General features: G+C 40.5%; 2 protein-coding genes across 10 annotated transcripts in view; both read right to left on the bottom strand.

The window, feature by feature from the left end:
• grin2bb (glutamate receptor, ionotropic, N-methyl D-aspartate 2B, genome duplicate b) overlaps positions 1 to 3,896 on the bottom strand; it is a 140,285-nt gene extending 136,389 nt beyond the window's left edge. For 3 of the 6 annotated variants that reach the window (XM_071389452.1, XM_071389456.1, XM_071389457.1), the window contains exon 1: positions 3,120 to 3,896. The gene's annotated coding sequence lies outside the window, so the exon portion shown is untranslated. Of the gene's footprint in view, positions 1 to 1,724; positions 1,899 to 3,119 lie in introns of all 6 variants that reach the window. The other 3 variants (XM_071389453.1, XM_071389455.1, XM_071389454.1) reach the window with 3 other exon arrangements.
• Positions 3,897 to 7,195: 3,299 nt separating this feature from the next.
• atf7ip (activating transcription factor 7 interacting protein) overlaps positions 7,196 to 23,728 on the bottom strand; it is a 62,879-nt gene continuing 46,346 nt past the window's right edge. For all 4 annotated transcript variants that reach the window (XM_071351390.1, XM_071351398.1, XM_071351405.1 and 1 more), the window contains 6 exons: positions 23,610 to 23,668; positions 22,808 to 23,425; positions 18,019 to 18,126; positions 17,733 to 17,828; positions 13,276 to 13,349; positions 7,196 to 8,211 (listed from right to left, as the gene is read on the bottom strand). In XM_071351390.1, the coding sequence (XP_071207491.1) occupies positions 7,729 to 8,211; positions 13,276 to 13,349; positions 17,733 to 17,828; positions 18,019 to 18,126; positions 22,808 to 23,425; positions 23,610 to 23,668 (1,438 nt within the window). In that variant the 3' untranslated portion in view covers positions 7,196 to 7,728. The remainder of the gene's footprint in view (positions 8,212 to 13,275; positions 13,350 to 17,732; positions 17,829 to 18,018; positions 18,127 to 22,807; positions 23,426 to 23,609; positions 23,669 to 23,728) is intronic.

Below are 23,728 nucleotides of genomic sequence, written 5' to 3'. Positions count from 1 at the left end.
CACACCCTGACCCGGACGACGCTGGGCCAATTGTGTGCCGCACTATGGGACTCCCAATCACGGCCGGTTGTGATACAGACTGGAATTGAACCAGGGTCTGTAGTGAAGGCCTCTATCACTGAGATGCAGTGCCTTAGACCGCTGCGCAACACGGGGCACCCTGAATGCACTGTACGTAGCTCTTATCAATAGATCTTATCAAATTGTAAATTACAGCGCATGAAGAATGGTGTTATTTATATCGGGGAAAAATGAAGTAGATGCTTTTTCCACTTGGAACCGATAGGTTCACTGGACCTTATTCATGGTTTCCTTATGCGTAAAGGTGGTGGAATTATTAGGGGATTAAATCAAGGTCAGAATACGGTGTATCTGTAGACACCTCTGCTATACCTTCATGTATTCCATCTCCGTCCAAAATGAATGGCAGGTGAATAGCACACTATTCTCATGCTTAATAGAGAGAAAGGTACATAAAAAGGGAATTACGTTAATTTACACGCACTTAACTCGGGTCAGAATCGTGCCCTATGAAGATAAATACATCAAAACCAACAAGACAATGCAGCCATACTAGACCAGGGATCTTAATTTGACCTATATTGCCACAGCAGAATAATCCTGTAGCAACAGGATTTGAACATTCAGTCCATAATGTTGCTTGATCGGTGGTTAGGTTATTAAACTGGCCAAAAGCAGGCTACATGAAAAGTACAATAGTGTTTATATAACTTTGTGTTAGTGTGGGTTTTCAGTGAATTGATGTAAATCACAAAGCTCAATATTTCTCTGCAACAAAAGTGATCAAATTAGGATCCTATATCTATACATGAAAAGTGTCACTCTGTATTGTAGGCTACTGTGTATCTGACCAATAACATTTGATTGGATGTACTAATTGAGTGAGTTATATATAGACACAAAACAATGTGTTTAGATGGAGAGAGGAGAGGAGGGGAGGGGCCTAAAGACTACATCAGTGATCATCAACTAGATTCAGCCGCGGGACGATTCTTGAGCGGATGGTCGGTGCTGGAACATAATTACAAATCATTCCTAGACAGCAAATGGACCGCAAGAAGCCCAAACAGATATAATATTTGACTAAAACATAATAATTTCAAACCTTGCTTACATTTATATATGATCACGTGTCTCTCTATGCGTGGGAAATGCATTCCAAAATTCAAGTCACTTAGAGATAATTTCCTGGTGTTTTTACAGTCTTTTATGTGTTTTTGCTCCAAAAACTTGGGGGGCCAAATAAAACCACCCCCGGGCCAAATTTGGCCTGCAGGCCACCAGTTGGGCAACACAATGAGCTGTTCTATACAGTACAGTTCATGTAGAGGGTAAATGTATAGAACACTAATTAAGATCAGAAGCTGTGAATAGACAGTGTGGTGAGGATAGATCTAAAAGGACAGAGAGAGATCTAGATACTGTACACCGCTTTAGAACGCAACCTACTAATCAAAGTTCATCCGGAATAACACACACAGACAACCCTACATGCTAGTGCACACACACACACACACACACACACACACACACACACACACACACACACACACACACACACACACACACACACACACACACACACACACACACACACACACACACACACACACACTTATACTCTCTCTCACACGCCTGCAAGCACACACACCATACATGCAAGCAGAGGCACGTACACACACACAGTTCAATCCACTACTCACCTATTTAACTCTTGTCTGTAACTCATTATTAATTTAGTGGTGATCAGAGGAGTGGGACAACAGTAAAGACAGAGCTGCCACTTGAAAACACAAAATGTGGTGTGGGTTCCTTAGTCCTTCATGGTGATCCCGCTCAAAGCAATAAACATGGGGTGTTTGTTTGAATTGAACCCCCTTTTCAATCCACAAGAAGAAGAAAAAAGACAAAAGTTGAAGATGTAAATGCTATTGATTGAAATTGTTTGTCATAAACTGTGTGTGTGTGTGTGTGTGTGTGTGTGTGTGTGTGTGTGTGTGTGTGTGTGTGTGTGTGTGTGTGTGTGTGTGTGTGTGTGTGTGTGTGCTACATTAATAACTTATTTTGGATGAACTGGTGATGCTGATGATTGAAAAGGGACCTCCCATAAGACATACAACTCAGACGCTGAGAAGAACCATCATAAAAAAAGAGCGGAATTTGACAGAGGGAGATGGAGAGCAATGAGATGAACAACATTCTTCTCCTACTGATTTCTATTCTTATCTGTCTATCAGTCTGTCACTATTTCAAACCTACACACACACTGTGAACAGCGGTCTTCAGATGTGTCGCAAGCCAAGGCTTTACAAGCTTTCTAATCTACTTTTCAACAACTAAGCCCGGAAGTCTTTCCTGATTTACGTGCCTTTTGAGATACAAGAGAGGTGAAATACAAGGAAGGGGAAGAAACAGCTTCACAGACAATTAATGGAGAATTGTCCATTCTAGTTGAAAAAACATAAAACCGAAATAAGGAGGGGCCGCTAAATGAAAGATGCAGGAACAAATGGAATTGAATACTAAAATGAAAATTGGTATGGGACGTTTATTACTTTTGAGAAAGCTAAATACAGGTGAAGGACCAGCTGAATGAAAGAAATTGAAAATCAAGCATTAACCGTGATATGTCAAACAACCAGAAATAACCCTAGGGGTCCAATAATACCTTACCCAACACTGGCAGTTTTCAAGTTTTCAAGTTTACTGTCCAAATACACAGTTTGCTAAATCACAAGTCAAAACTTCAGGCAAAACGTAATCATTTTGTGCTAATGTTCCAATTAAGACTCAAAATGGCATCAGGTACATATGAGAAATGCAATGCATAAGGCGAGACAGAGAAAACGCCAAGATAGATAACTGTATTCCTCAAAGACAACAATTAAAAATGGATGAATTTTGACTGAACTGACTGGGCATGGGAGATTTGTGAGACCAACATCAACTGACTATGAGTACCAGATATAATCTCTCTCCTTTTCGCCATAGTTTAGTGTGTGAGTGTGTGTGTATGTGTGTTTTATGTATACGTAAAGCACACACAAATACACACACAGACAGACAGATAGACAGACACTAAACAATAGTAAACCTACCTAGAGTTACCAATTTAAGAATCCCGCAAAATTGTGATGCATAGGATGTGGGTGAGGAAGGACCAGAGGAGGAAGAGAAGGAAAATGGGGGAAAAGGAGTCATTGAAGAAGAGTTGTTGTTTAGTTGTCTCTTTCTTTAAAAAATTCAGTCCACGTTAATTTACATCTGAGTTTAAAGACAGAGAAAGAGAGGGAGAGGAATGTGCTGTGGAGAACTGGTGGAAAAGGGTAGAGGAGAGAAGGAAAGGAATAAGGATCGAAAGGGATGGAATGGTGAGGAGGGAGAGAGGAAAGAGACAAGGGAAAGAAAAAAAGTCCCAAAATAAAAAATAAAAACTCCCCCTCCTCTCTCTCTCACTCATAAATAGAGGAAATTGTACAGCAGGTAGATGGAGAAATAAATGAGGAGGCAAATGATGGAGAGAGCGAATATATGAAAAGATGAAGCACCTCCCAGCACCACGATAAGGAAGAGAAAAAACATACAACGAAAGAAAAAATTGAATACTCCAAAGCCTTCCGTTTTGGCGGTTTGTGTGAGCTGAGAGGAGGGTTATCAGTAATTTCTCCAACTGTTACAAATCTTCTTCATCTCTTCCTTTTCCGCCAAAAACAGGAGCCTTCCGGTTATTTAAGATGTAAAGCCTTCTCCAGGACAACTGTTAAACGTGTCAAACAGGCGGCATGGTGAGGTACTACCCAGAGCTAGAGAGAACGTACAACTGGCACCTCCATCTGCCTTAGAACGTAGAACTCAAAGTGCACTGACTCGCTGTCCACCCCCTACTCTACCAGAGAGGGGGGAGAGGGAGAGAGGTGTGTGGAAGTGGGTCCCTCTATAGGATTTTGAATTAAAGGGATGCAGGTTCTCATTTGCAACAAATGTCTAGGAAAATATAATATAATAAGGAGAATGGCTCCCCCTATTGTCAATAATGAACATCTGCTACCTGACATTTTTTTTAAACTAACATCGTGTTTAGGGGCGTCATGCACCCCTAAAAATCTGTGTGGGCACAAAGTACGTGAGGAAGGCTGCTTCTAACACCTGAAAAAGCATTTTCCTGCAATCTAGAGCCATAATCATTATGCTTAATTCTATGTAAAAAAAAATATATGTATATTTTTCTGTATATCTAAGCATAACTCCTGAGCTGTCTGTATCCTCCTGACTGGTGGTGATTTTTTTTTTAAGAAACTAAATATGCTTTTCTGCATATTCTGATAAAATCTGCGTAAAAGATTGAGTCTTATTCATTACATTTAGTAATGGCTTCCTTTTCTAAAGTCTACCAACCTTGCCAGCAGGCTTGCCAGCTAAGATAGTTAGACAAGCTAGTTACTCTAACTCGATTGATAGCCTGAAATGGCTTCTTGGTAGCTGGTTATGAGGTTGAGAGATTGGGGACTTATCTGGGCTAGCTAAAGCCATCTTCATAAAATTGCTAGGTGGCTGGCAGTATTACAGAGAAACAACAACAACGAAATAAACAAAAACATATTTGTATACATTTTTTTATTGAAACGTTTTAAAAGAGGAAAAATCTGAGGGGGCACGTGCCCCTGTGCCCTCTATGGGCAAGACGCCTCTGTTTCAATAAATAAATAAAACATTTGATGAACAACATTGACAATTCGGAGTGAGATTGTGGACATGGCAAAGTAGCCTATGGGTCTAAATGGTGAGAACTCACTATCATTTGGACTTCCTCTCTTGGAAATAAAAGTCAAACCACAAGGTAAAAATGACAACAATAGGCTAGTGTTTTTCTGTACTCATGGACTGTATTATAAAAATATTTTGGAAATATGGAAGATATGCTAGCAAGTTCAAAAGGCGAAATAGATTAAATACTTCTGTAAACGTGTGCTCTACACATGCAGTAAACGAGGTAAACTCACCAGTATCATGGAAATACTAACTTACCTAGCTATATTTACTGAAGATGTTGACGAAGGGAAATTAAAACAATGTCATTATTAGGTTTTCTGAATCCATTTACTACAACATCCGTAAGCTCTCAAGCACAATTTTGAAGCTTGTGTGGAATCAATCTAAAAGTGCTTTGTGCTTTTGCTGTTTGACTTAGTAGGCTCATCATGGCAGGAATTCTGACAGTTTAGCTTTGAAGAAGATTGCAGTCAAAATGTAGGTCAAGATTTTCCTATGTAATTGACTCATTTTTCCTCTTGCCATTTTAAGATGGATCTCCATCCAATTCTGATCATTTGACACTAATTGGTCTTTTGACCAATCAGATCATATCTTTTGCCAATAATTGGGCAAAATATCAGAATTGGGCTTCCTGTGTAAATATACTCTATGCTACCTTTATTTGCCAGATTATCCCAGCTGAGCTTAGTCATATGCTATGGACTGTGATTGTGTAGGCTAACTAACCTATGGATGGACTATAGACATAAAAGCTGTGATGGAGGGGGTAAATGCCCATAGAGAAAGATAGAGGTCTCTAGTGGCCAAAAGGCTATTTTAGCATGGGCACCGCCATTGAGGGCTTCTACCATCTTAAAGTAGTCAAAGTAGTCAACTGGGTGGGGATTCCTATGGGTTGTTGCCTCAATGGCTCTGCCCATGCTGTCACAGATGCTATAATGGCACAGATATAAAGATGAGTCCTCTATCTATCTCTATGTTAAATACCTACTAAAGACAGCTAGGCTTACAAATATAAAACCTAATAAACACCTTATTCCTGACCTCTCTACTTCACAGCTTGTCTGAGAATTCTTTGAGCACTACAAAGCACCAGCTGTGGAATCTTATCATGCTTCTGGAATAGAACATCCTCACGTTGTGCAGTGCTTTATTCATAGCACATGTTCATATACAGGACAATAGGGGGGAAACACACAAGTGTCAGCCTTTCATACCTTAAGTGCCACTCTTGTAGATCATGTGTGGAGAGGGATGGTCATGGAAGCTGGTGTCAGTGTTGGATAATGACAGCTTTATTGGTGCGTTTCTGAATGGCTGCCACCCTCCGGATCTCTTCAGCTGCTGACAGGAATCTTCTATAAAAGTACCTCCAGGTGCCATAAGATTGGGTAGCCTAATGTCAGATTGTTGGCTGGAGAGAAAGAAACATGAAGTGGTCTGCAATGCAAGTAATTCCTTGCAACATTGACTAATACTGAATCAATTGACTGCATAATAGTCTGTAATAAAAGCAATCAAAGACTACTTCAGTACACTACATAAAGCTATGACACGAAGGCTGTGTTTAAACAGCCACTCTAAAAACCCAAATCTGACTTTCCTTCTACATCCAATCGTTTTTCTTTTTGTCCACTCAGTTTTACATGTGACCCACATCTGATTTGAGCATTCAAACTGATGTAGCCTCTGAAGTAGTCCCAAGGATCCCGGATAGCACACAGATGCAATGCTCATTTCCTGTCACTGTTCCTTTACATTTTGGGGTGGTTGTCATGATAATAGCAGGTCATGTGCAAAAAATAACACTTCAGATCAAAAGAAACTGAGCGTCCAGACAGAGGTCGCATATGGTTTGTATCAGGATTGAGATCCACATATAGAGGTGGTATAAATTGGAAGTCAAAAGATCAGATTCCATGGCTGCGTTTACACAGGCAGACCAATTCTGATATTTTTCCACTAAAAGTTTTTTTTTACCAATCAGATCAGGATTTTGACACAATTGGGCTGCCTGTTTAAACGCAGCCATGAAATCTGCCTTGTTATCTGCCTTGTTTACACAACAAATTCTTATGTATGGACATATCCGATTCATATCTGACCTTTCCCAATTGTGTAAACATCAGCAAAAACATGGAATCTGTTCCGATTCTTACCACATTCGTATGTGATTCTCAATTCATATACAATTTCAATGCTGACAAGACAATCACCCAAAAATGTAAAGAAACTGTGGCAGTAAATGAGCATTGCGTCTGCGGGCTATTTCAGAGGCTACATCAGTGAGAACGAGCAAATCTGATATGGGTCACATGTAAAACAGACAACAAGATAGCCTATGTTTACACAGCTGTCCCCATAGCCAAACAAAATTAATCTCACAGATTAAACACTTGTAAACTTTCCAATAAAACGTTTTATTGAATTTGTCATTCCTATTAAGTCTGGTTACCAGACAATACATACAAAATAACTATCATCGTTCTAACATCATTTAAGTTCTAACACCGATTTTGCATTCCTGTGCAATTTCTGTGAACGTTAAAATGTATTTTCTTTCACTTAGTTTTTTATAAAGCCAACAAAAAAAAATTATAATAAAAACATCTGGACAAGGGTAACAGAAGTCAACATATAAATATCTGACCTGCCATGGGGAACAATTCACTTATGTACAATAGCTTAACTCACAAAGAATATACAACGATAGGCACAACGATAACCGTTGCCATATCCTTTCTCCAATCAGAGTAGTCTGGAGTCCAACAGTGTACATTTAGGTGTTTTCTCATGGTGTGTGTTTGTGTACGTTCACAAGTGTTAACACTAAAGCAATCTCAGTCAGGGTCCTCCAGAACACCTTAAAAAATAAGCAGGTGGAATGCTATCAACTTCCTGTCACATGAAATGCCTTTTCCATTCCTGGTTGGCTCAGCTAGGAGTCGTCGCACTGATGACGTCAGTGCACTGCGGCTCACAGAAAGTCCCGAAGCGCCCGTACACATCCCGGGCCCGGACAGCAAAGTAATACGTAGATCCAGAGACGAATTGGGTGAGGGTACAGGCCATGGGCAGTGGCAGTGCCTTCACCTCCCCAATCTTCTTCCAGTGCTGCCCCGCTCCAGGGCCATTACCGACCGACCCAGCGTTGTCCTGGTGGTATGCGTACAGGTGGTAGCTTTCCACCCCTGCACAGGTCAGGTCAGTCTCTGCCACGCACCAGGACAGGACGATGCCATTCTGGTTTTGTACCCTGGCCAACTTCAGCTGGGGCTGCTGGGGGGGCGTGGTCTGGTTGGCCTCCATGGGTAGCCGGCCGGGAGGCAGGGGAGCCAAGGGTAACGGGGGCAGGGTGACAGGGGGGGGCTTGGTTGGAGTGGTATTGTTTCCCATGCGTGCTTTGGATGGGGAGTCCTGGGAGGGAAACGAGAGGAGATGGAAATGAATTAGGGCAAGAAATATGCAGGAAAACATATCACAAATGTATAGCTTTCGAAAAATACAAATATATAGGTCAAAGACTTAAGGTTTTCAAAGTAGCAAAAAAATAAAACAGCAATTACAATTCCCTAAAATTATTTTTATTGGTCATTGGAGTGTCACCTATGCCCTTATATTATTTATATTCAAAAATAAAGCCAATAATTAATATGAACGTACCCTAGTAAAATGTGATTCAGTATAACACAGTTTTTTTCCCCATAATCACAAGGTTATATATCAATGCTTAGACTGGCAGAAATATAACTACCCAGAGAAAATGACATTCTTTTATTTTGAATACCACATATTTGATGTGTCACGGGTACAACTCAATTTGTTGAAGGTTTTTTCTACAAAACTTCCTGCCTTACAATGAAAAGAATTCTAAAATCTATGAAAATATCTTTCACTTCATCCTTTGAGATTTGTTTTTGTCTCTGAATCAATAAAAGCAAGTTATTGTATTTTAATAAAATACTGGTGTTATACTGTATGACAATATTCTGTTACCCTGAATAACACATCACTACGGCCCACAAATATTGATTAAATGTGATGATCCTATGAACTATTATTAGTAGCAGCAATAGTATTTTTCTTTTAGGTATTTTTTGTTATAAAACTGTAAAAAACAGGATAAGATGTTTAAAATGTGCAGGCTAGCTGAACTTAAATCTCTTCCATACTAGAGAGAGAGAGAAATGACCCATACGCCACACACATAAAGAAAATGGGTTTTACTATACAACATAGTTTAACTGACACATGAGGTACAATTTCATTCACATAGGATTAAATCAGCATTGAACATTTCAAACAAAGCATTAATTAAAAAACATTCCATAAACATTGGGGGAAAAACTAGTTTTGCTTAAAATCCTCATGAAACAGTGGATATCTTTCTCAAAGTAATGCCATGACATTACATCAGGCATTTGAAAAAAAATGCATAAACAATTATTCCACCAACATCAAAACAAAACATTTCTGTATTCTGAACATCAGAATATTAACCAAATCCATTGTTTGAACATCAAATGGAACTCATCAACGTTCTCAAACTGAACTCATCATTCAATAACATCTTTAAAACATGGATTTCTTTTTAGATTGCTTGTGTATGTCGTTTTCTTGTGTAGGCCTATGTAGTATTCTGTAGCCTAACTGGTGTGTAACTTGGAATTTGGACTAATAAAGCTCTGTAAACTTTTGCCAGTCAGAGTTGCAGAGTTTTGAATTCCTTCGTTTTATAGTACACGGCTTTGGTTCGGAGATTACCGCTTGGACATCCGACTTGAAGTAGTATGTGATGTCCTTAACTTGGGGCCACGCAATTAATTATTTCTTTCAGCTGCTTATTGCATGCAACTGATTTCCATCTCCTCTCCCACAACCTTCAAAACTTGGCCAACAAATGGCTGGTAATCGTAATTGACTATTATGAACTTTCCTTTTAAGTCCTCTGGTGGTTTCACCATTGTGGACAGGTTGTCTTCTGCTTCTGCATTTGGTTCTGAAAGTCCACCTTTGTTGGAGCATTGCACTCACAGGAGATACCTGCTCGGGAGCAGAAGCAGGACACCTCCCGATGTGGGATCTTTCCAGGTTCCTCTGCGATGATCTGGTGGATTGTTAAGGTTCATTTGACAGCTGGCAACTCATTTGGAAGTGCTTCATCAAAATCGGTTCATCTCATCATCAGCAATCCAGAAGTACTTTACGCTTGACTGCCTTTTCTCCAGCATGGTGTAGAGCTCCTTTGGGCTCTGGAGGTCACCGCCCAGTTTGACAAACTCATCTGCACAACGTTTAACCGAACCACCAACCCAATCGAGTGCATATTTTCCGTGGGACTTCTCACAGCCATTAAATGTTATTAGTAGGCTATACAATGATAACATTTAATCAAAGTTAAATCAACTCCCTCTCCCAAACATGTTTTGTTACTATTTCACTGCTAATGTTAATAATAATCACTTTACTGTAATTTGAGCCTGCGGCAAACACTTTATATTGCATTAAGTTGCATTATTACATGATAGTTAAGTATTATGCATTGTTACACTGTAACTGGTAAATTTCTATTCAATGCAGGTACACAAATGCAATTTCAAAATACCTACACAAAATAGATAGATAAAACGCCCATCAATTCAAACTTGTACAGTCTCAATTTTTCATAAAGTGCCCCAAATGTGAAGCAGCATTTAACTAATATAATTCATAATGCATTTTTAATCCATATTTGTGTATGTGTGTAATATTATATTAACTAATATAATTAATCATTTATACCTTAACTGCAGCGCAATAAAATATTAACTACAGTGTAATAGCGCAACTTAATGTTAAGTGTTATCCACCCAGCTTTATATCCTATTATATCCTATTCTGTTGCTGACAGTAGCATGAAGCCATGAAAACAATACCTTGCTTTTCTTCTGGCTAGTCTTTCCTCCCTAGCAATTGGATCTGCGTTAATCTTTAGTCTGTGCCATGCAGCTCTCTCCTTATTAGACAATGGCATCTACAGTATAAAGATAATGTTCCTTGAAATACCTTAAAATAGTTTAAAATTCTAATGACAAAAGTGTTTTTAAAATGTAGAAATTCATCGTAAAAATATAAATGAACACCCATAGCATAATTCAAATAAAATAACATTTGGTCGCATACACATGGTTAGCAGATGTTAATGCGAGTGTAGCAAAATGCTTGTGCTTCTAGTTCTGACCGTGCAGTAATATCTAACAAGTAATATAACAAATTCACAGCAACTACCTTATACACACAAAAGTAAAGGGATGAAATATGAATCTCGGCCAGCAGCCTTCCGAGGGTAAACACATTTAAATGTCTTACGTCGGCCACGGTAGCGGGCCGAGTCGGTGGCACTGTTATCCTCAAAGCGGGCAAAGAAGGTGTTTAGCTTGTCTGGAAGCAAGACGTCGGTGTCTGTGACGTAGCTGGTTTTCTATTTTTAGTCCGTAATTGCCTGTAGATTGCCTCTGCTACATACGTCTTGTGTCTGGGCCGTTGAACTGCGACTCCATTTTGTTCCTATACCGACGTTTCGCTTGTTTGATTGCCTTGCGGAGAGAATAACCACACTGTTTATATTCGGCCATATTCCCCAATCTCTTTCCATAGTTGAATGCGGTGGTTCGCGCTTTCAGTTTTGCGCGAATGCCGCCGTCTATCCACGGTTTCTGATTGGGGTAGGTTTTAATAGTCACAGTGGGTACAACATCTCCAATGCACTTCCTAATAAATTCGCTCACCGTGTCGGCGTATAAATCGATGTCATTGTCCGTGGCTTCCCGGAGCATTTTCCAGCCCACGTGATCAAAACAATCTTGACGTGTGGATTCCAATTGGTCAGACCAGCGATGAATAGTTCTCGTCACGGGTACATCCTGTTTGAGGTTCTGCCTATTGGACGGTACGAGCAAGATGGAGTCGTGGTTGGATTTGCCGAAGGGAGGGTGGGGGAGGGCCTTGTATGTATCACGGAAGTTAGAGTAGCAGTTGTCCAGTGTTTTGCTCGAGTGGGTACTACAGTCAATGTGCTGGTAGAATTTAGAAAGCCTTGTTCTCAAATAAGCTTTGTTAAAATCCCCACAACAAATGCAGCCTCAGGATATATGGTTTCCAGTTTACATAGAGTCCAGTGAAGATCTTTCAGGGCTGTCGAGGTATCTGCTTGGGGGGATATACATGGCTGTGACTATAATCAAAGAGAATTCTCTTGGGAGATAATGCAGTCGGAATTTGATTTTAAGGAATTCTAGGTCAGTTGAACAAAATAACTTTAGTTCCTGTATGTTGTTATTGTTACGCCATGCGTTGTTAATCATGAGGCATACATCCCCGACCTTCTTCTTACCAGACAGTGTTTGTTTCTGTCGGCGTGATACATGAAGAAACCTGGTGGCTGTACCGACTCTGACAACATATTTCAAGAGCGCCATGTTTCCGTGAAACAGAGAATGTTAAAATCTCTGCTGTTTCTCTGGAAGGCAACTGATGCCCTAATTTCATCCACCTTGTTGTCTAGACTGGACATTGGCGACTAATCTGCTCGGAAGCGGTCGGTGGTGTGCTCGCCTTCCAAGTCTAACCAGGAGGCCGCTCAGTCTGCCTCTCCTGCAGCGACGACGTTGTTTTGGGTCGGCCTCTGGGATTAGATCCAATGTCCAAGATGGAGGGCCGAACAAAGGATCTGCTTCGGGAAAGGCGTATTCCTGGTCGTAATGTAGGTAAATTGATGTCGCTCTTATATCTGATAGTTCTTCCCGGCTGTATGTAATAACACTTGAGATTTTCTGGGCTAACAATGTAAGAAATAATACATAAAAAACAAAATGACTGCATAGTTTCCTAAGGACTTGAAGCGAGTGACCATCTTTGTCGGCGCCATCTTATTTCGTGTGTGTTAGTGTTTGCAACAATATATAGAGTAATGGGCGACATACTGTATCGAAAAAATATTTTAAAACTTGAATAACTTTTGTCCGGACTTTTACGCTTCATCAATGTCATTCAGTATAACAAAGATAAAAAGCTATTTTAAAGCATATCACATGACAGTGTGTGACATCACAAAGAAGACCCATTGAAGACCCTCTATCAATGTGATGAGGTGAGTAAATCTCTCTGAAATATTTGATGATTTCACCTTTTCACCCTCTAGTACTAACCTTTGTAACAAAAACACATGTCCTTCAGTACAACACAGAAAATATACTTTTAATGTTTTTGTTTTTTTTACAAATGCTATATTAAATATAAAAAGTAAGGATAATCTTTATAGGTCAAGGTCATTACTTTATATAGGTGGCCAAGGAACTGCCTATTTGTATTTCATTGTGTTGTGTTTGTTTCGTATTCATTAAAATGTTGAGAAATTAAGACATTCAAATAATCTTATAGGAACTCAAATGAATCAAAGAAAAATATGAACATGTGAAATAGATTCAGCGGTAACAAACTCACCAGAGGGGGGCGGTAGTGAACTGTCAGATGAGGACCGCCAGCTGACTGTTGAGGAGATGCTCTTGATGTTGTGCCTGTAAAGAGAGGACAATATGTCAAATTGGATAACATAATAAGCATCCCCTCCTCAAATCTGCGTTGTTCACAAGATTCTTTGAGTAAAACAACAATATGCAAGCTTTTAGTCAGAACCACTTTTACAGAGCAAACAGACATAGAGCTGACTTATAACACATTGAGTAACAGGCATGGCTCGGCTAATAGATATCCTTGGAATTCTATTAAATTGTTTCAACTGACTGACCACAATCATGAAACATCCAGCAATGAAGATTAGAATCTAATGAGTGTTATAGTAATATCAGGGTGATATGGGGTCCATATACGAACATTAGAAAAAGTTTAAAACGTAAACTTTTTGTTCAAGTATGACCCCTTGACTTTTTCCACATTTTGCTGTGTTACAAAGTGGGATTAAAATTGATTTCATTGTCATTTTTTTGTCAACGATCTACACAAAATACTAAATGTGAAAGTAGACGTAAAATTATAATATTTGTATATAAAAAAAAATAAAACATGTCTTGATTAGAGTATTCAACCCCCTGAGTCAATACATGTTTGAATCACCTTTGGCAGAGATTACAGCTGTGACTATTTCTGGGTAAGTCTAAGAGCTTTGCACATTATTCTATTATTACAATTCTTCAAGCTCTGTCAAGTTGGTTGTTGATCATTGCTAGACAGCCATTTTCAAGTCTTGCCATAGATATTCAAGCCGATTTAAGTCAAAACTGAAACTAGACCACTCAGGAACATTCAACGTTGTCTTGGTAAGCAACTCCAGTGTATATTTGGCCTCCAGTGTACACTCCAGTGTATATTTGTTTTAGGTTATTCTCCTGCTGAAAGGTGACGGTCTCCCAGTGTCTGTTGGAAAGCAGACTGGACCAGGTTTTCCTCTAGGATGAAAAAAATTCTGTTTCTTTTTAACATAAAAAATTCCCTAGTCCTTGCCAATGACAAGCATACTCATAACATGATGCAGCCAGCCCCACCACTATGCTTGCTTATGACCCTGTCAAAGAGCATTATGACCATCATAATCATTACTGAAAAAATATATAAAAACACAACTTGTAAAGTGTTAGTCCCATGTTTCATGAGCTGAAATAAAAGATCCCAGAAATGTCCCATACACGCAATGTGCAGTTTTGTCACAAAACACAATGTCACAGATGTCTCAAGTTGAGGGAGTGTGCAATTAGCATGCTGACTGCAGGAATGTCCACCAGAGCTGTTGCCAGATGTTGATTTTTTTCATCGTCGTTTTAGAGATTTTGCAGTATGTCCTACCGGCCTCACAACCGCAGACCACATTTATGGCGTTGTGTGGGCGAGCTGTTTGCTCATGTCAACAATGTGAACAGAGTGCCCCATGGTGGCAGTGGGGATATGGTATGGGCAGGCATAAGCTACGGACAACGAACACTATTTCATTTTATTGATGGTAATTTGAATGCACAGTAATACTGTGAAGAGATCCTGAGGCCCATTGTGAGGCCCACTGTTTTTAAGGTATCTGTGACCAACAGATGCATATCTGTATTTCCAGCATGTGAAATCCATAGATTAAGGCCTAATGAATTCATTTCAATTGACTGATTTCCTCATATGAACTGTAACTCCATAAAATCTTAGAAATTGTTGCATTTATATTTTTGCATTTATACAGTGGGGCAAAAAAGTATTTAGTCAGCCACCAATTGAGCAAGTTCTAGCCAGTCTCCAGATCTCAACCCCATAGAAAATCTTTGGAGGGAGTTGAAAGTCCGTGTTGCCCAGCAACAGCCCCAAAACATCACTGCTCTAGAGGAGATCTGCATGGAGGAATGGGCCAAAATACCAGCAACAGTGTGTGAAAACCTTGTGAAGACTTACAGAAAACGTTTGACCTCTGTCATTGCCAACAAAGGGAATATAACAAAGTATTGAGATAAACTTTTGTTATTGAGCAAATACTTATTTTTCACCATAATTTGCAAATAAATTCATAAAAAATCCTACAATGTGATTTTCTGGATTTTTTCCCCCTCATTTTGTCTGTCATAGTTGAAGTGTACCTATGATGAAAATTACAGGCCTCTCTCATCTTTTTAAGTGGGAGAACTTGCACAATTGGTGGCTGACTAAATACTTTTTTGCCCCACTGTATATGAAATACAAATGGTATAGAGAGAAAGAGTCCTATAATAACTACAACCTAAAACTTCTTACCTGGGAATATTGAAGACTCATGTTAAAAGGAACCACCAGCTTTCATATGTTCTCATGTTCTGAGCAAGGAACTTAAACGTTAGCTTTTTTACATGGCACATATTGCACTTTTACTTTCTTCTCCAACACTTTGTTTTTGCATTATTTAAAACCAAATTGAACATGTTTCATTATTTATTTGGACTAAATAGATTTTATTGATGTATTATATTAAGTAAAAATAAGTGTTCATTCTGTATTGTTGTAATTGTCATTATTACAAATATATATATATATAAAAATCAACCGATTAATCGGTATCGGCTTTTTTTGGTCCTCCAATGATCGGTATCGGCGTTGAAAAATCATAAATCGGTCGACCTCTAGTCTCCAGCTTCAGTGATTTTTGCTGTTTGTTCCAGTCATTGGCAGCAGAGAACTGGAAGGAAAGGCGGCCAAAGGAGGAATTGGCTTTGGGGGTGACCAGTGAAATATACCTGCTGGAGCACGTGCTACGGGTGGGTGCTGCTATGGTTACCAGTGAGCTGAGATAAGGCGGGGCTTTACCTAGCAAAGACTTGTAGATGACCTGGAGCCAGTGGGTTTGGCGACGAGTATGAAGCGAGGGCCAGCCAACGAGAGCGATCAGGTCGCAATGGTGGGTAGTATATGGGGCTTTGGTGACAAAACGGATGGCCTGTGATAGACTGCATCCAATTTGTTGAGTAAAGTGTTGGAAGCTATTTTGTAAATGACATCGCCGAAGTCGAGGATCGGTAGGATGGTCAGTTTTACAAGGGTATGTTTGGCAGCATGAGTGAAGGATGCTTTGTTGCGAAATAGGAAGCAGATTCTAGATTTAATTTTGGATTGGAGATGCTTAATGTGAGTCTGGAAGGAGAGTTTACAGTCTACCCAGACACCTAGGTATTTGTAGTTGTCCACATATTCTAAGTCAGAATCGTCCAGAGTAGTGATGCTGGACGGGCGGGCAGTGATCGGTTGAAGAGCATGCATTTAGTTTTACTTGCATTTAAGAGCAATTGGAGGCAACGGAAGGAGTGTTGTATGGCATTGAAGCTCGTCTGGAGGTTAGATAACACAGTGTCCAAAGAAGGGCCAGAAGTATACAGAATGGTGTCGTCTGCGTAGAGGTGGATCAGAGAATCACCAGCAGCAAGAGCGACATCATTGATGTATACAGAGAAGAGAGTCGGCCCGAGAATTGAACCCTGTGGCACCCCCATAGAGACTGCCAAAGGTCCAGACAACAGGTACTCCGATTTGACACACTGAACTCTATCTGAGAAGTAGTTGGTGAACCAGGCGAGGCAGTCATTTGAGAAACCAAGGCTGTTTAGTCTGACGATAAGAATGTGGTGATTGACAAAGTCGAAAGCCTTGGCCAGGTCGATGAATATGGCTGCACAGTAATGTCTCTTATCGATGGCGGTTATGATATCGTTTAGGACCTTGAGCATGGCTGAGGTGCACCCATGACCAGCTCTGAAACCAGATTGCATAGCGGAGAAGGTACGGTGGGATTCGAAATGGTCGGTAATCTGTTTTTAACTTGGCTTTCGAAGACCTTAGAAAGGCAGGGTAGGATAGATATAGGTCTGTAGCAGTGTGGGTCTAGAGTGTCTCCCCCATTGAAGAGGGGGATGATCGCGGCAGCTTTCCAATCTTTGGAAATCTCAGACGATACGAAAGAGAGGTTAAACAGGCTAGTAATAGGGGTTGCAACAATTTTGGCCGATCATTTTAGAAAGAGAGGGTCCAGATTGTCTAGCCTGGCTGATTTGTAGGGGTCCAAATTTTGCAGTTCTTTCAGAACATCAGCTATCTGGATTTGGCTGAAGGAGAAATGGGGAGGCTTGGGCGAGTTGCTGTGGGGGGTGCCGGGCAGTTGACCGGGGTAGGGGTAGCCAGGTGAAAAGCATGGCCAGCCGTAGAAGAATGCTTATTGAAATTCTCAATTATAGTGGATTTATCAGTGGTGGTGACAGTGTTTCCTAGCCTCAGTGCAGTGGGCAGCTGGGAGGAGGTGCTCTTATTCTCCAGGGACTTTACAGTGACCCAGAACTTTTTTGAGTTTGTGCTACAGGATGCAAATTTCTGTTTGAAAAAGCTAGCCTTAGCTTTCCTAACTGCCTGTGTATATTGTCAATATCAATGACTATGTAACGTGCAGGCCTCACCACTAGGAGTGCTGATCAGCGGAGGAGGTCCAGTAGATCGCTGGGTAACTGAAGATGACGATACCGCAGTCGTAATGGCCTTTCTCACACCAGTCACTGCAGAATGAAAGAGAAGGAATTAAGAAGAGGACAGAAGAGGGAATTCAATTAATATTTATTTAGCCAGAATCATTCACATCATTAGCAACAATAGTCACTATTTTAGAGCACATAAATCAATCATTTAGTGGACCTCTCTGGAGTTGAGAGGGAGGAATTTGGAGATGGTTTTGGGATTCATTCTCACCTAGCACATCATCATCCTCTTCCTCCTCCTCCTCCTCAGTGAGGTCTATGAAGGAGCCTTTGGGTCGAGCCCCCGTTTTGGTTGGAGTAGAGCTTGTTGCTTGGTTATCTGAAAGGGATGGAACAGAAATAGAAAAGAAAACAGTTAGATAATATTCTCTTTTACAACAGGTTTTTGGATTTTGCTGCATTGGGTGCTACACATCGCAAGTGGATGTGCTTTGCGCCCTTTGAAAGTCGGAAGTTTACATACACTTAGGTTGGAGTCATTAAAACTAGTTTTTCAACCGCTCTACAAATTTCTTGTTAACAAACTATAGTTTTGGCAAATCGGTTAGGACATCTACTTTATGCATGACACAAGTAATATTTCCAACAATTGTTTACAGACAGATTATTTCACTTATAATTCACTGTATCACAATTCCAGTGGGTAAGAAGTGTACATACACTAACTTGACTGTGCCTTTAAACAGCTTGGAAAATTCCAGGTTATGTCGATATAGGACTCGTTTTACCTTGGATATAGATACTTTTGTACCTGTTTCCTCCAGCATCTTCACAAGGTCCTTTGTTGTTGTTCTGGGATTGATTTTCACTTTTCGCACCAAAGTACGTTCATCTCTAGGAGACAGAATGCGTCTCCTTCCTGAGCGGTATGATGGCTGCGTGGTCCCATGGTGTTTATACTTGCATACTATTGTTTGTACAGATGAACATGGTACCTTCAGGCATTTGGAAATTGCTCCCAAGGATGAACCAAACTTGTGGTGGTCTATAATTATTTTTCTTTAGATTTTTCCATGATGTCAAGCAAAGAGGCACTGAGTTTGAAGGCAGGCCTTGAAATACATCCACAGGTACACTTCCAATTGACTCAAATGATGTCAGAAGCTTCAAAAGCTATGACATTATTTTCTGAAAGGCCGCTCAGCAAGGAAGAAGCCACTGCTCCAAAACCGCCATAAAAAAGCCAGACAACGGTTTGCAACTGCACAGGGGGACAAAGATTGTACTTTTTGGAGAAATGTCCTCTGGTCTGATGAAACAAAAATATAACTGTTTGGCCATAATGACCATCGTTATGTTTGGAGGAAAAAAGGGTGGCTTGCAAGCCGAAGAACACCATCCCAACCGTGAAGCACGGGGGTGGCAGCATCATGTTGTGGGGGTGCTTTGCTGCAGGAGGGACTGCTGCACTTCACAAAATAGATGGCATCACGAGGAAGAAAAATTTGGTGGATATATATTGAAGCAACATCTCAAGACATCAGTCAGGAAGTTAAAGCTTGGTCGCGAATGGGTCTTCCAAATGGACAATGACCCCAAGCATACTTCCAAATTCTGGCAAAATGGCATAAGGACAACAAAGTCAAGGTATTGGAGTGGCCATCACAAAGCCCTGACCTCAATCCTGTAGAAAATTTGTGGGCAGAACTGAAAAAGCGTGTGCGTGCAAGGAGGCCTACACACCTGACCCAGTTACACCAGCTCTGTCAGGAGGAATGGGCCAAAATTCACCCAACTTATTGTGGGAAACTTGTGGAAGGCTACCCGAAACGTTTGACCCAAGTTAACTTCTCTGGGATATGTGGGACGGTAGCGTCCCACTTGGCCAAAACCCAGAAAAAATGTAGCGCGCCAAATTCAAATATATTACTAAAAAATCTATCTTTCATGAAATCACACATGAAAGACACCAAATTAAAGCTACACGTTGTGAATCCAGCCAACATGTCTGATTTCAAAAAGGATTTACGGGGAAAGAACACCAAACAATTATGTTAGCTCAGTACATAGCCACAGAAAAACACAGCCATTTTCCCAGCAAAAGATAGTAGTCACAAAAAGCATAAATAGAGATAAAATTAATCACTAACCTTTGATGATCTTCATCAGATGACACTCATAGGACACCATGTTACACAATACATTTATGTTTTGTTCGATAATGTGCATATTTATATCCACAAATCTCGGTTTACATTGGCGCCATGTTCAGAAATGCCTCCAAAATATCCGGAGAAATTGCAGAGAGCCACGTCAAATAACAGAAATACTCATCATAAACTTTGATGAAAGATACATGTTTTACATAGAATTAAAGATACACTTGTTCTTAATGCAACCGCTGTGTCAGATTTCAAAAAAACTTTACGTAAAAAGCACACCATGCAATAATCTGAGACGGCGCTCAGATTTAACAACATTTCTCAGCCATGTTGGAGTCAACAGAAATACGAAATTACATCATAAATATTCCCTTACCTTGGATCATCTTTATCAGAATGCACTCCAAGGAATCCTAGCTCCACAATAAATCATTATTTTGTTCGATAATGTCCATTACTTATGTCCAAGTAGCTACTTTTGCTAGCATGTGTAGTACACGTGTCCAAACGCTCGCGCAGATGCAGGCAAACGTTGGACGAAAACTTAAAAAAGTTATATTACAAGTCGAATAAACTGGTCAAAGTAAGTAGAGAATCAATCTTCAGGATGTTGTTATCATATATATCCAATAACGTTCCAACCGGAGCATTCCTTCATGTCTGTAGAAGTTATGGAACGCAAGGCGATATCATGAGGAAAGCGCATGACCAGGAACTGGCAATCTGCCAGACCACTGACTCATTCCCCTCCCATCCGGCCCCACAACACAGTATAAACTTCATTCAACGTTCTACCAACTGTTGACATCTAGTGGAAGGCGTAGGAAGTGCAAACAGATCCATTTATTACAGGGAATTGAATAGGCGATGAGTTTAACATCGACCAGCCTCAGAATTCTCACTTCCTGTTTGGATTTTTTCTCAGGTTTTTGCCTGCCATATGAGTTCTGTTATCTTGTTATGGCTGCAGGGGGCGTATTGAAAAAACTGGAAAATATGTGCCAATTTTCAAACGGCCTCTTAATTTTTGCTCTTACAATATGCATATTATTATTACTATTGGATAGAAAACAGTCTCTAGTTTCTAAAACCGTTTTATTTATTTCTCTAAGTGGAACAGAACTATTTTTACAGCCCATTTCCTATCCGGAAGTGAGATTTCCAAAATCGATGTCGCTCTTCAAGACCTTGTCTATAAAAGGGCATGTCACTTAGGACTGTAGAAACACGTCATACGCCTTCCTCTGGGTGTCATGCGGAAGTGAGAGCAGAAATGACTTGATTATCTCGTCCTGGGATTGAACACAACCTCTTGGAGTGAGACTTGCGCACTTTATTTTTTTTTCTGGGCACGAAGTAGGACCTGGACTCGGCTCCTGGAAAACACTCGTTAAAGGTGAATATGATCTCTGGCTTCGATTTTATTCGATACATGTCACAATATCTTCCTAAAGTATGTTTTTTCAATATAGTTTAATTATATTATTGAAATTTATTCTGGACTTTAGACGTGATGCGACGCAAGAATTTTGTCAAGATGGAGAGGTTAGCGTCGCACTGCCAGTGTGCTTGCTAATTCAAGAGGGAAATCGTTCGTTCTGGATCGAAATAAAGACGTTTCTGAACAAAGGACCCCTTGGAGAACATTCTGATGGAAGATCAACAAAGATAAGGACCCAATTTGGGATGCTTTTTCATATATCTGTCGAACTGTGCTATGCTACCGTTTGACTAGAATCAATGCTGCTGTGTGCTAGCTATTGTAGTAAGCTAATATAACGATATATTGTGTTTTCGCTGTAAAACACTTCAAAAATCGGAAATATTGGCTGTATTCACCAGATATTTGTCTTTCATTAGCTATCCACCATATATTGTTCTGAAATGTTTTATGATGTGTAATTAGTAGTTGACGTTGGTGTCTGTATTTTCTCTGGCTACTCCCGTGCGATTTCTGACTGTAGCTATGATGGTAGCAGTAATGTAAAACTGATTTATAGCTAAAATATGCAAATTTTTTGAACAAAACATAGATTTATTGTGTAACATGTTATAGGACTGTCATCTGAGGTAGTTTTTTCTAGGTTATTTAGGTTAGTTCTAGGTTAGTTAGGTTGGCTTGTGCATGCTACTTGCATCATACTTGTGCTGTGAAAAATGTCTGTCCTCTTTTGTATTTGGTGGTGAGCTAACATAAATATATGTGGTGTTTTCTCTGTAAAACATTAAAAAAATCGGACATGTTGGCTGGATTGACAAGATGTTTATCTTTCAAATGCTGTATTGGACTTGTTAATGTGTGAAAGTTAAATATTTAAAAAAAAAATAGATTTTGAATTTCGCGCCCTGCACTTGAGCTGGATGTTGTCATAGGTGTACCGGTGTCGGGCTGCAGCCATAACAGGTTAAACTCACAGACATCATTCAAACAGTTTTAGAAACTTCAGAGTGTTTTCTATCCAATAGTAATAATAATATGCATATATTAGCATCTGGGACAGAGTAGGAGGCAGTTCACTATGGGCACGCAATTGATCCAAAAGTGAAAATGCTGCACCCTATATCAAAGAAGTTAAACAATTTAAAGGCAATGCTACCAAATACTAAACTTCTGACCCACTGGGAATGTGATGAAAGAAATAAAAGCTGAAATAAATAATTCTCTCTACTATTATTCTGACATTTCACATTCATAAAATAAAGTGGTGATCCTAACTGACCTAAGACAGGGAATTTTTACTAGGATTAAATGACAGGATTGTGAAAAACTGATTTTAAATGTATTTGGCTAAAGTGTATGTAAACGTCCGACTTCAACTGTATATATAAATGCAATTATTATTTTTGTCCACATACAGTATAGGATATTGTTATCAGGCCTGTTGCTAGAAAACTCACCTGTCTTTGACGTCATAGCCGTCCCCGAAGGAGGTCCTGGAGCTGCCGAGCCCGTAGCGGCTGGACCAGAGGACGCCTGAACCGGCGCCCTGGCTGTGGTCACTGACATCCCAGCACTGGGCGTACTGATTCCCCCAGTGCCCCCCTGGTACACAGCCCGAGCCAGGGTCATCTGGGCTGGGGACATGGCTGGGGAGAGCTGGGTAGTGGAGATGGGCTGCAAGGACATGGTGGAGGTGGTGGGGCCGGCCATGGTGGAGGTGGTGGGGCCGGCCTTGAGGATATAGGTAGTGGTGGGAGTAGTGGTCTTGGCCTTGTTGAGCGAGTTGACTGCGGCGAAGGAGGAGACAGGGATGTTGACCAGGGTTCCGGCCCCGCCGTTGGCCATGGCAGAGAGAGGCAGCTGGATGAGGAGCGGCTGGCCATTCTGGCCCACCACGTTGGAGCCAGAGGTGGTCTTGAGGAGCAGGGTGCCGGTGGGGCCGCTCTGGGAGGTGACGGTGCACAGGGAGGCGGAGCTAGAGGAGGTGGGGATCAGCTGCAGGATGGAGCCCTGTGTTACCATGGCAGTGGTCGTAGTGGTAGTGGGGACAGGTTTGGGCTGCTTCACCGGAGTAACTGGAAAGACAACAGGAGAGAGGAAAGGAATGGCGAGTTTAGATTTTAACTTTAAAATCCTATTCCATGACAGGTCAGAACGCACTATCAGTTGGTGTTGTTCTTTATCTCATAACTTGATCTCAGGGTCATTCAATCCCCATGATAGGTGAAACATCCTATTGACAGGTAAGGGAGGTCTTACCTGTAAGGTTGGTAGAGACTGGGCTAGTCATGGGCTGCTTTACGACAGCTGCTACTGCCCTGTTGGAAAGATGTGTGTTTGCATTGAGTTTAATAATTTTTTCCAAAATAATTTAAGGT

This window comes from Salvelinus alpinus, chromosome 2, assembly GCF_045679555.1.
Source record: "Salvelinus alpinus chromosome 2, SLU_Salpinus.1, whole genome shotgun sequence".
NCBI classification, from domain to species: Eukaryota; Metazoa; Chordata; class Actinopteri; order Salmoniformes; family Salmonidae; genus Salvelinus; species Salvelinus alpinus.
This window is presented reverse-complemented; position numbering and strand designations above follow the sequence as displayed.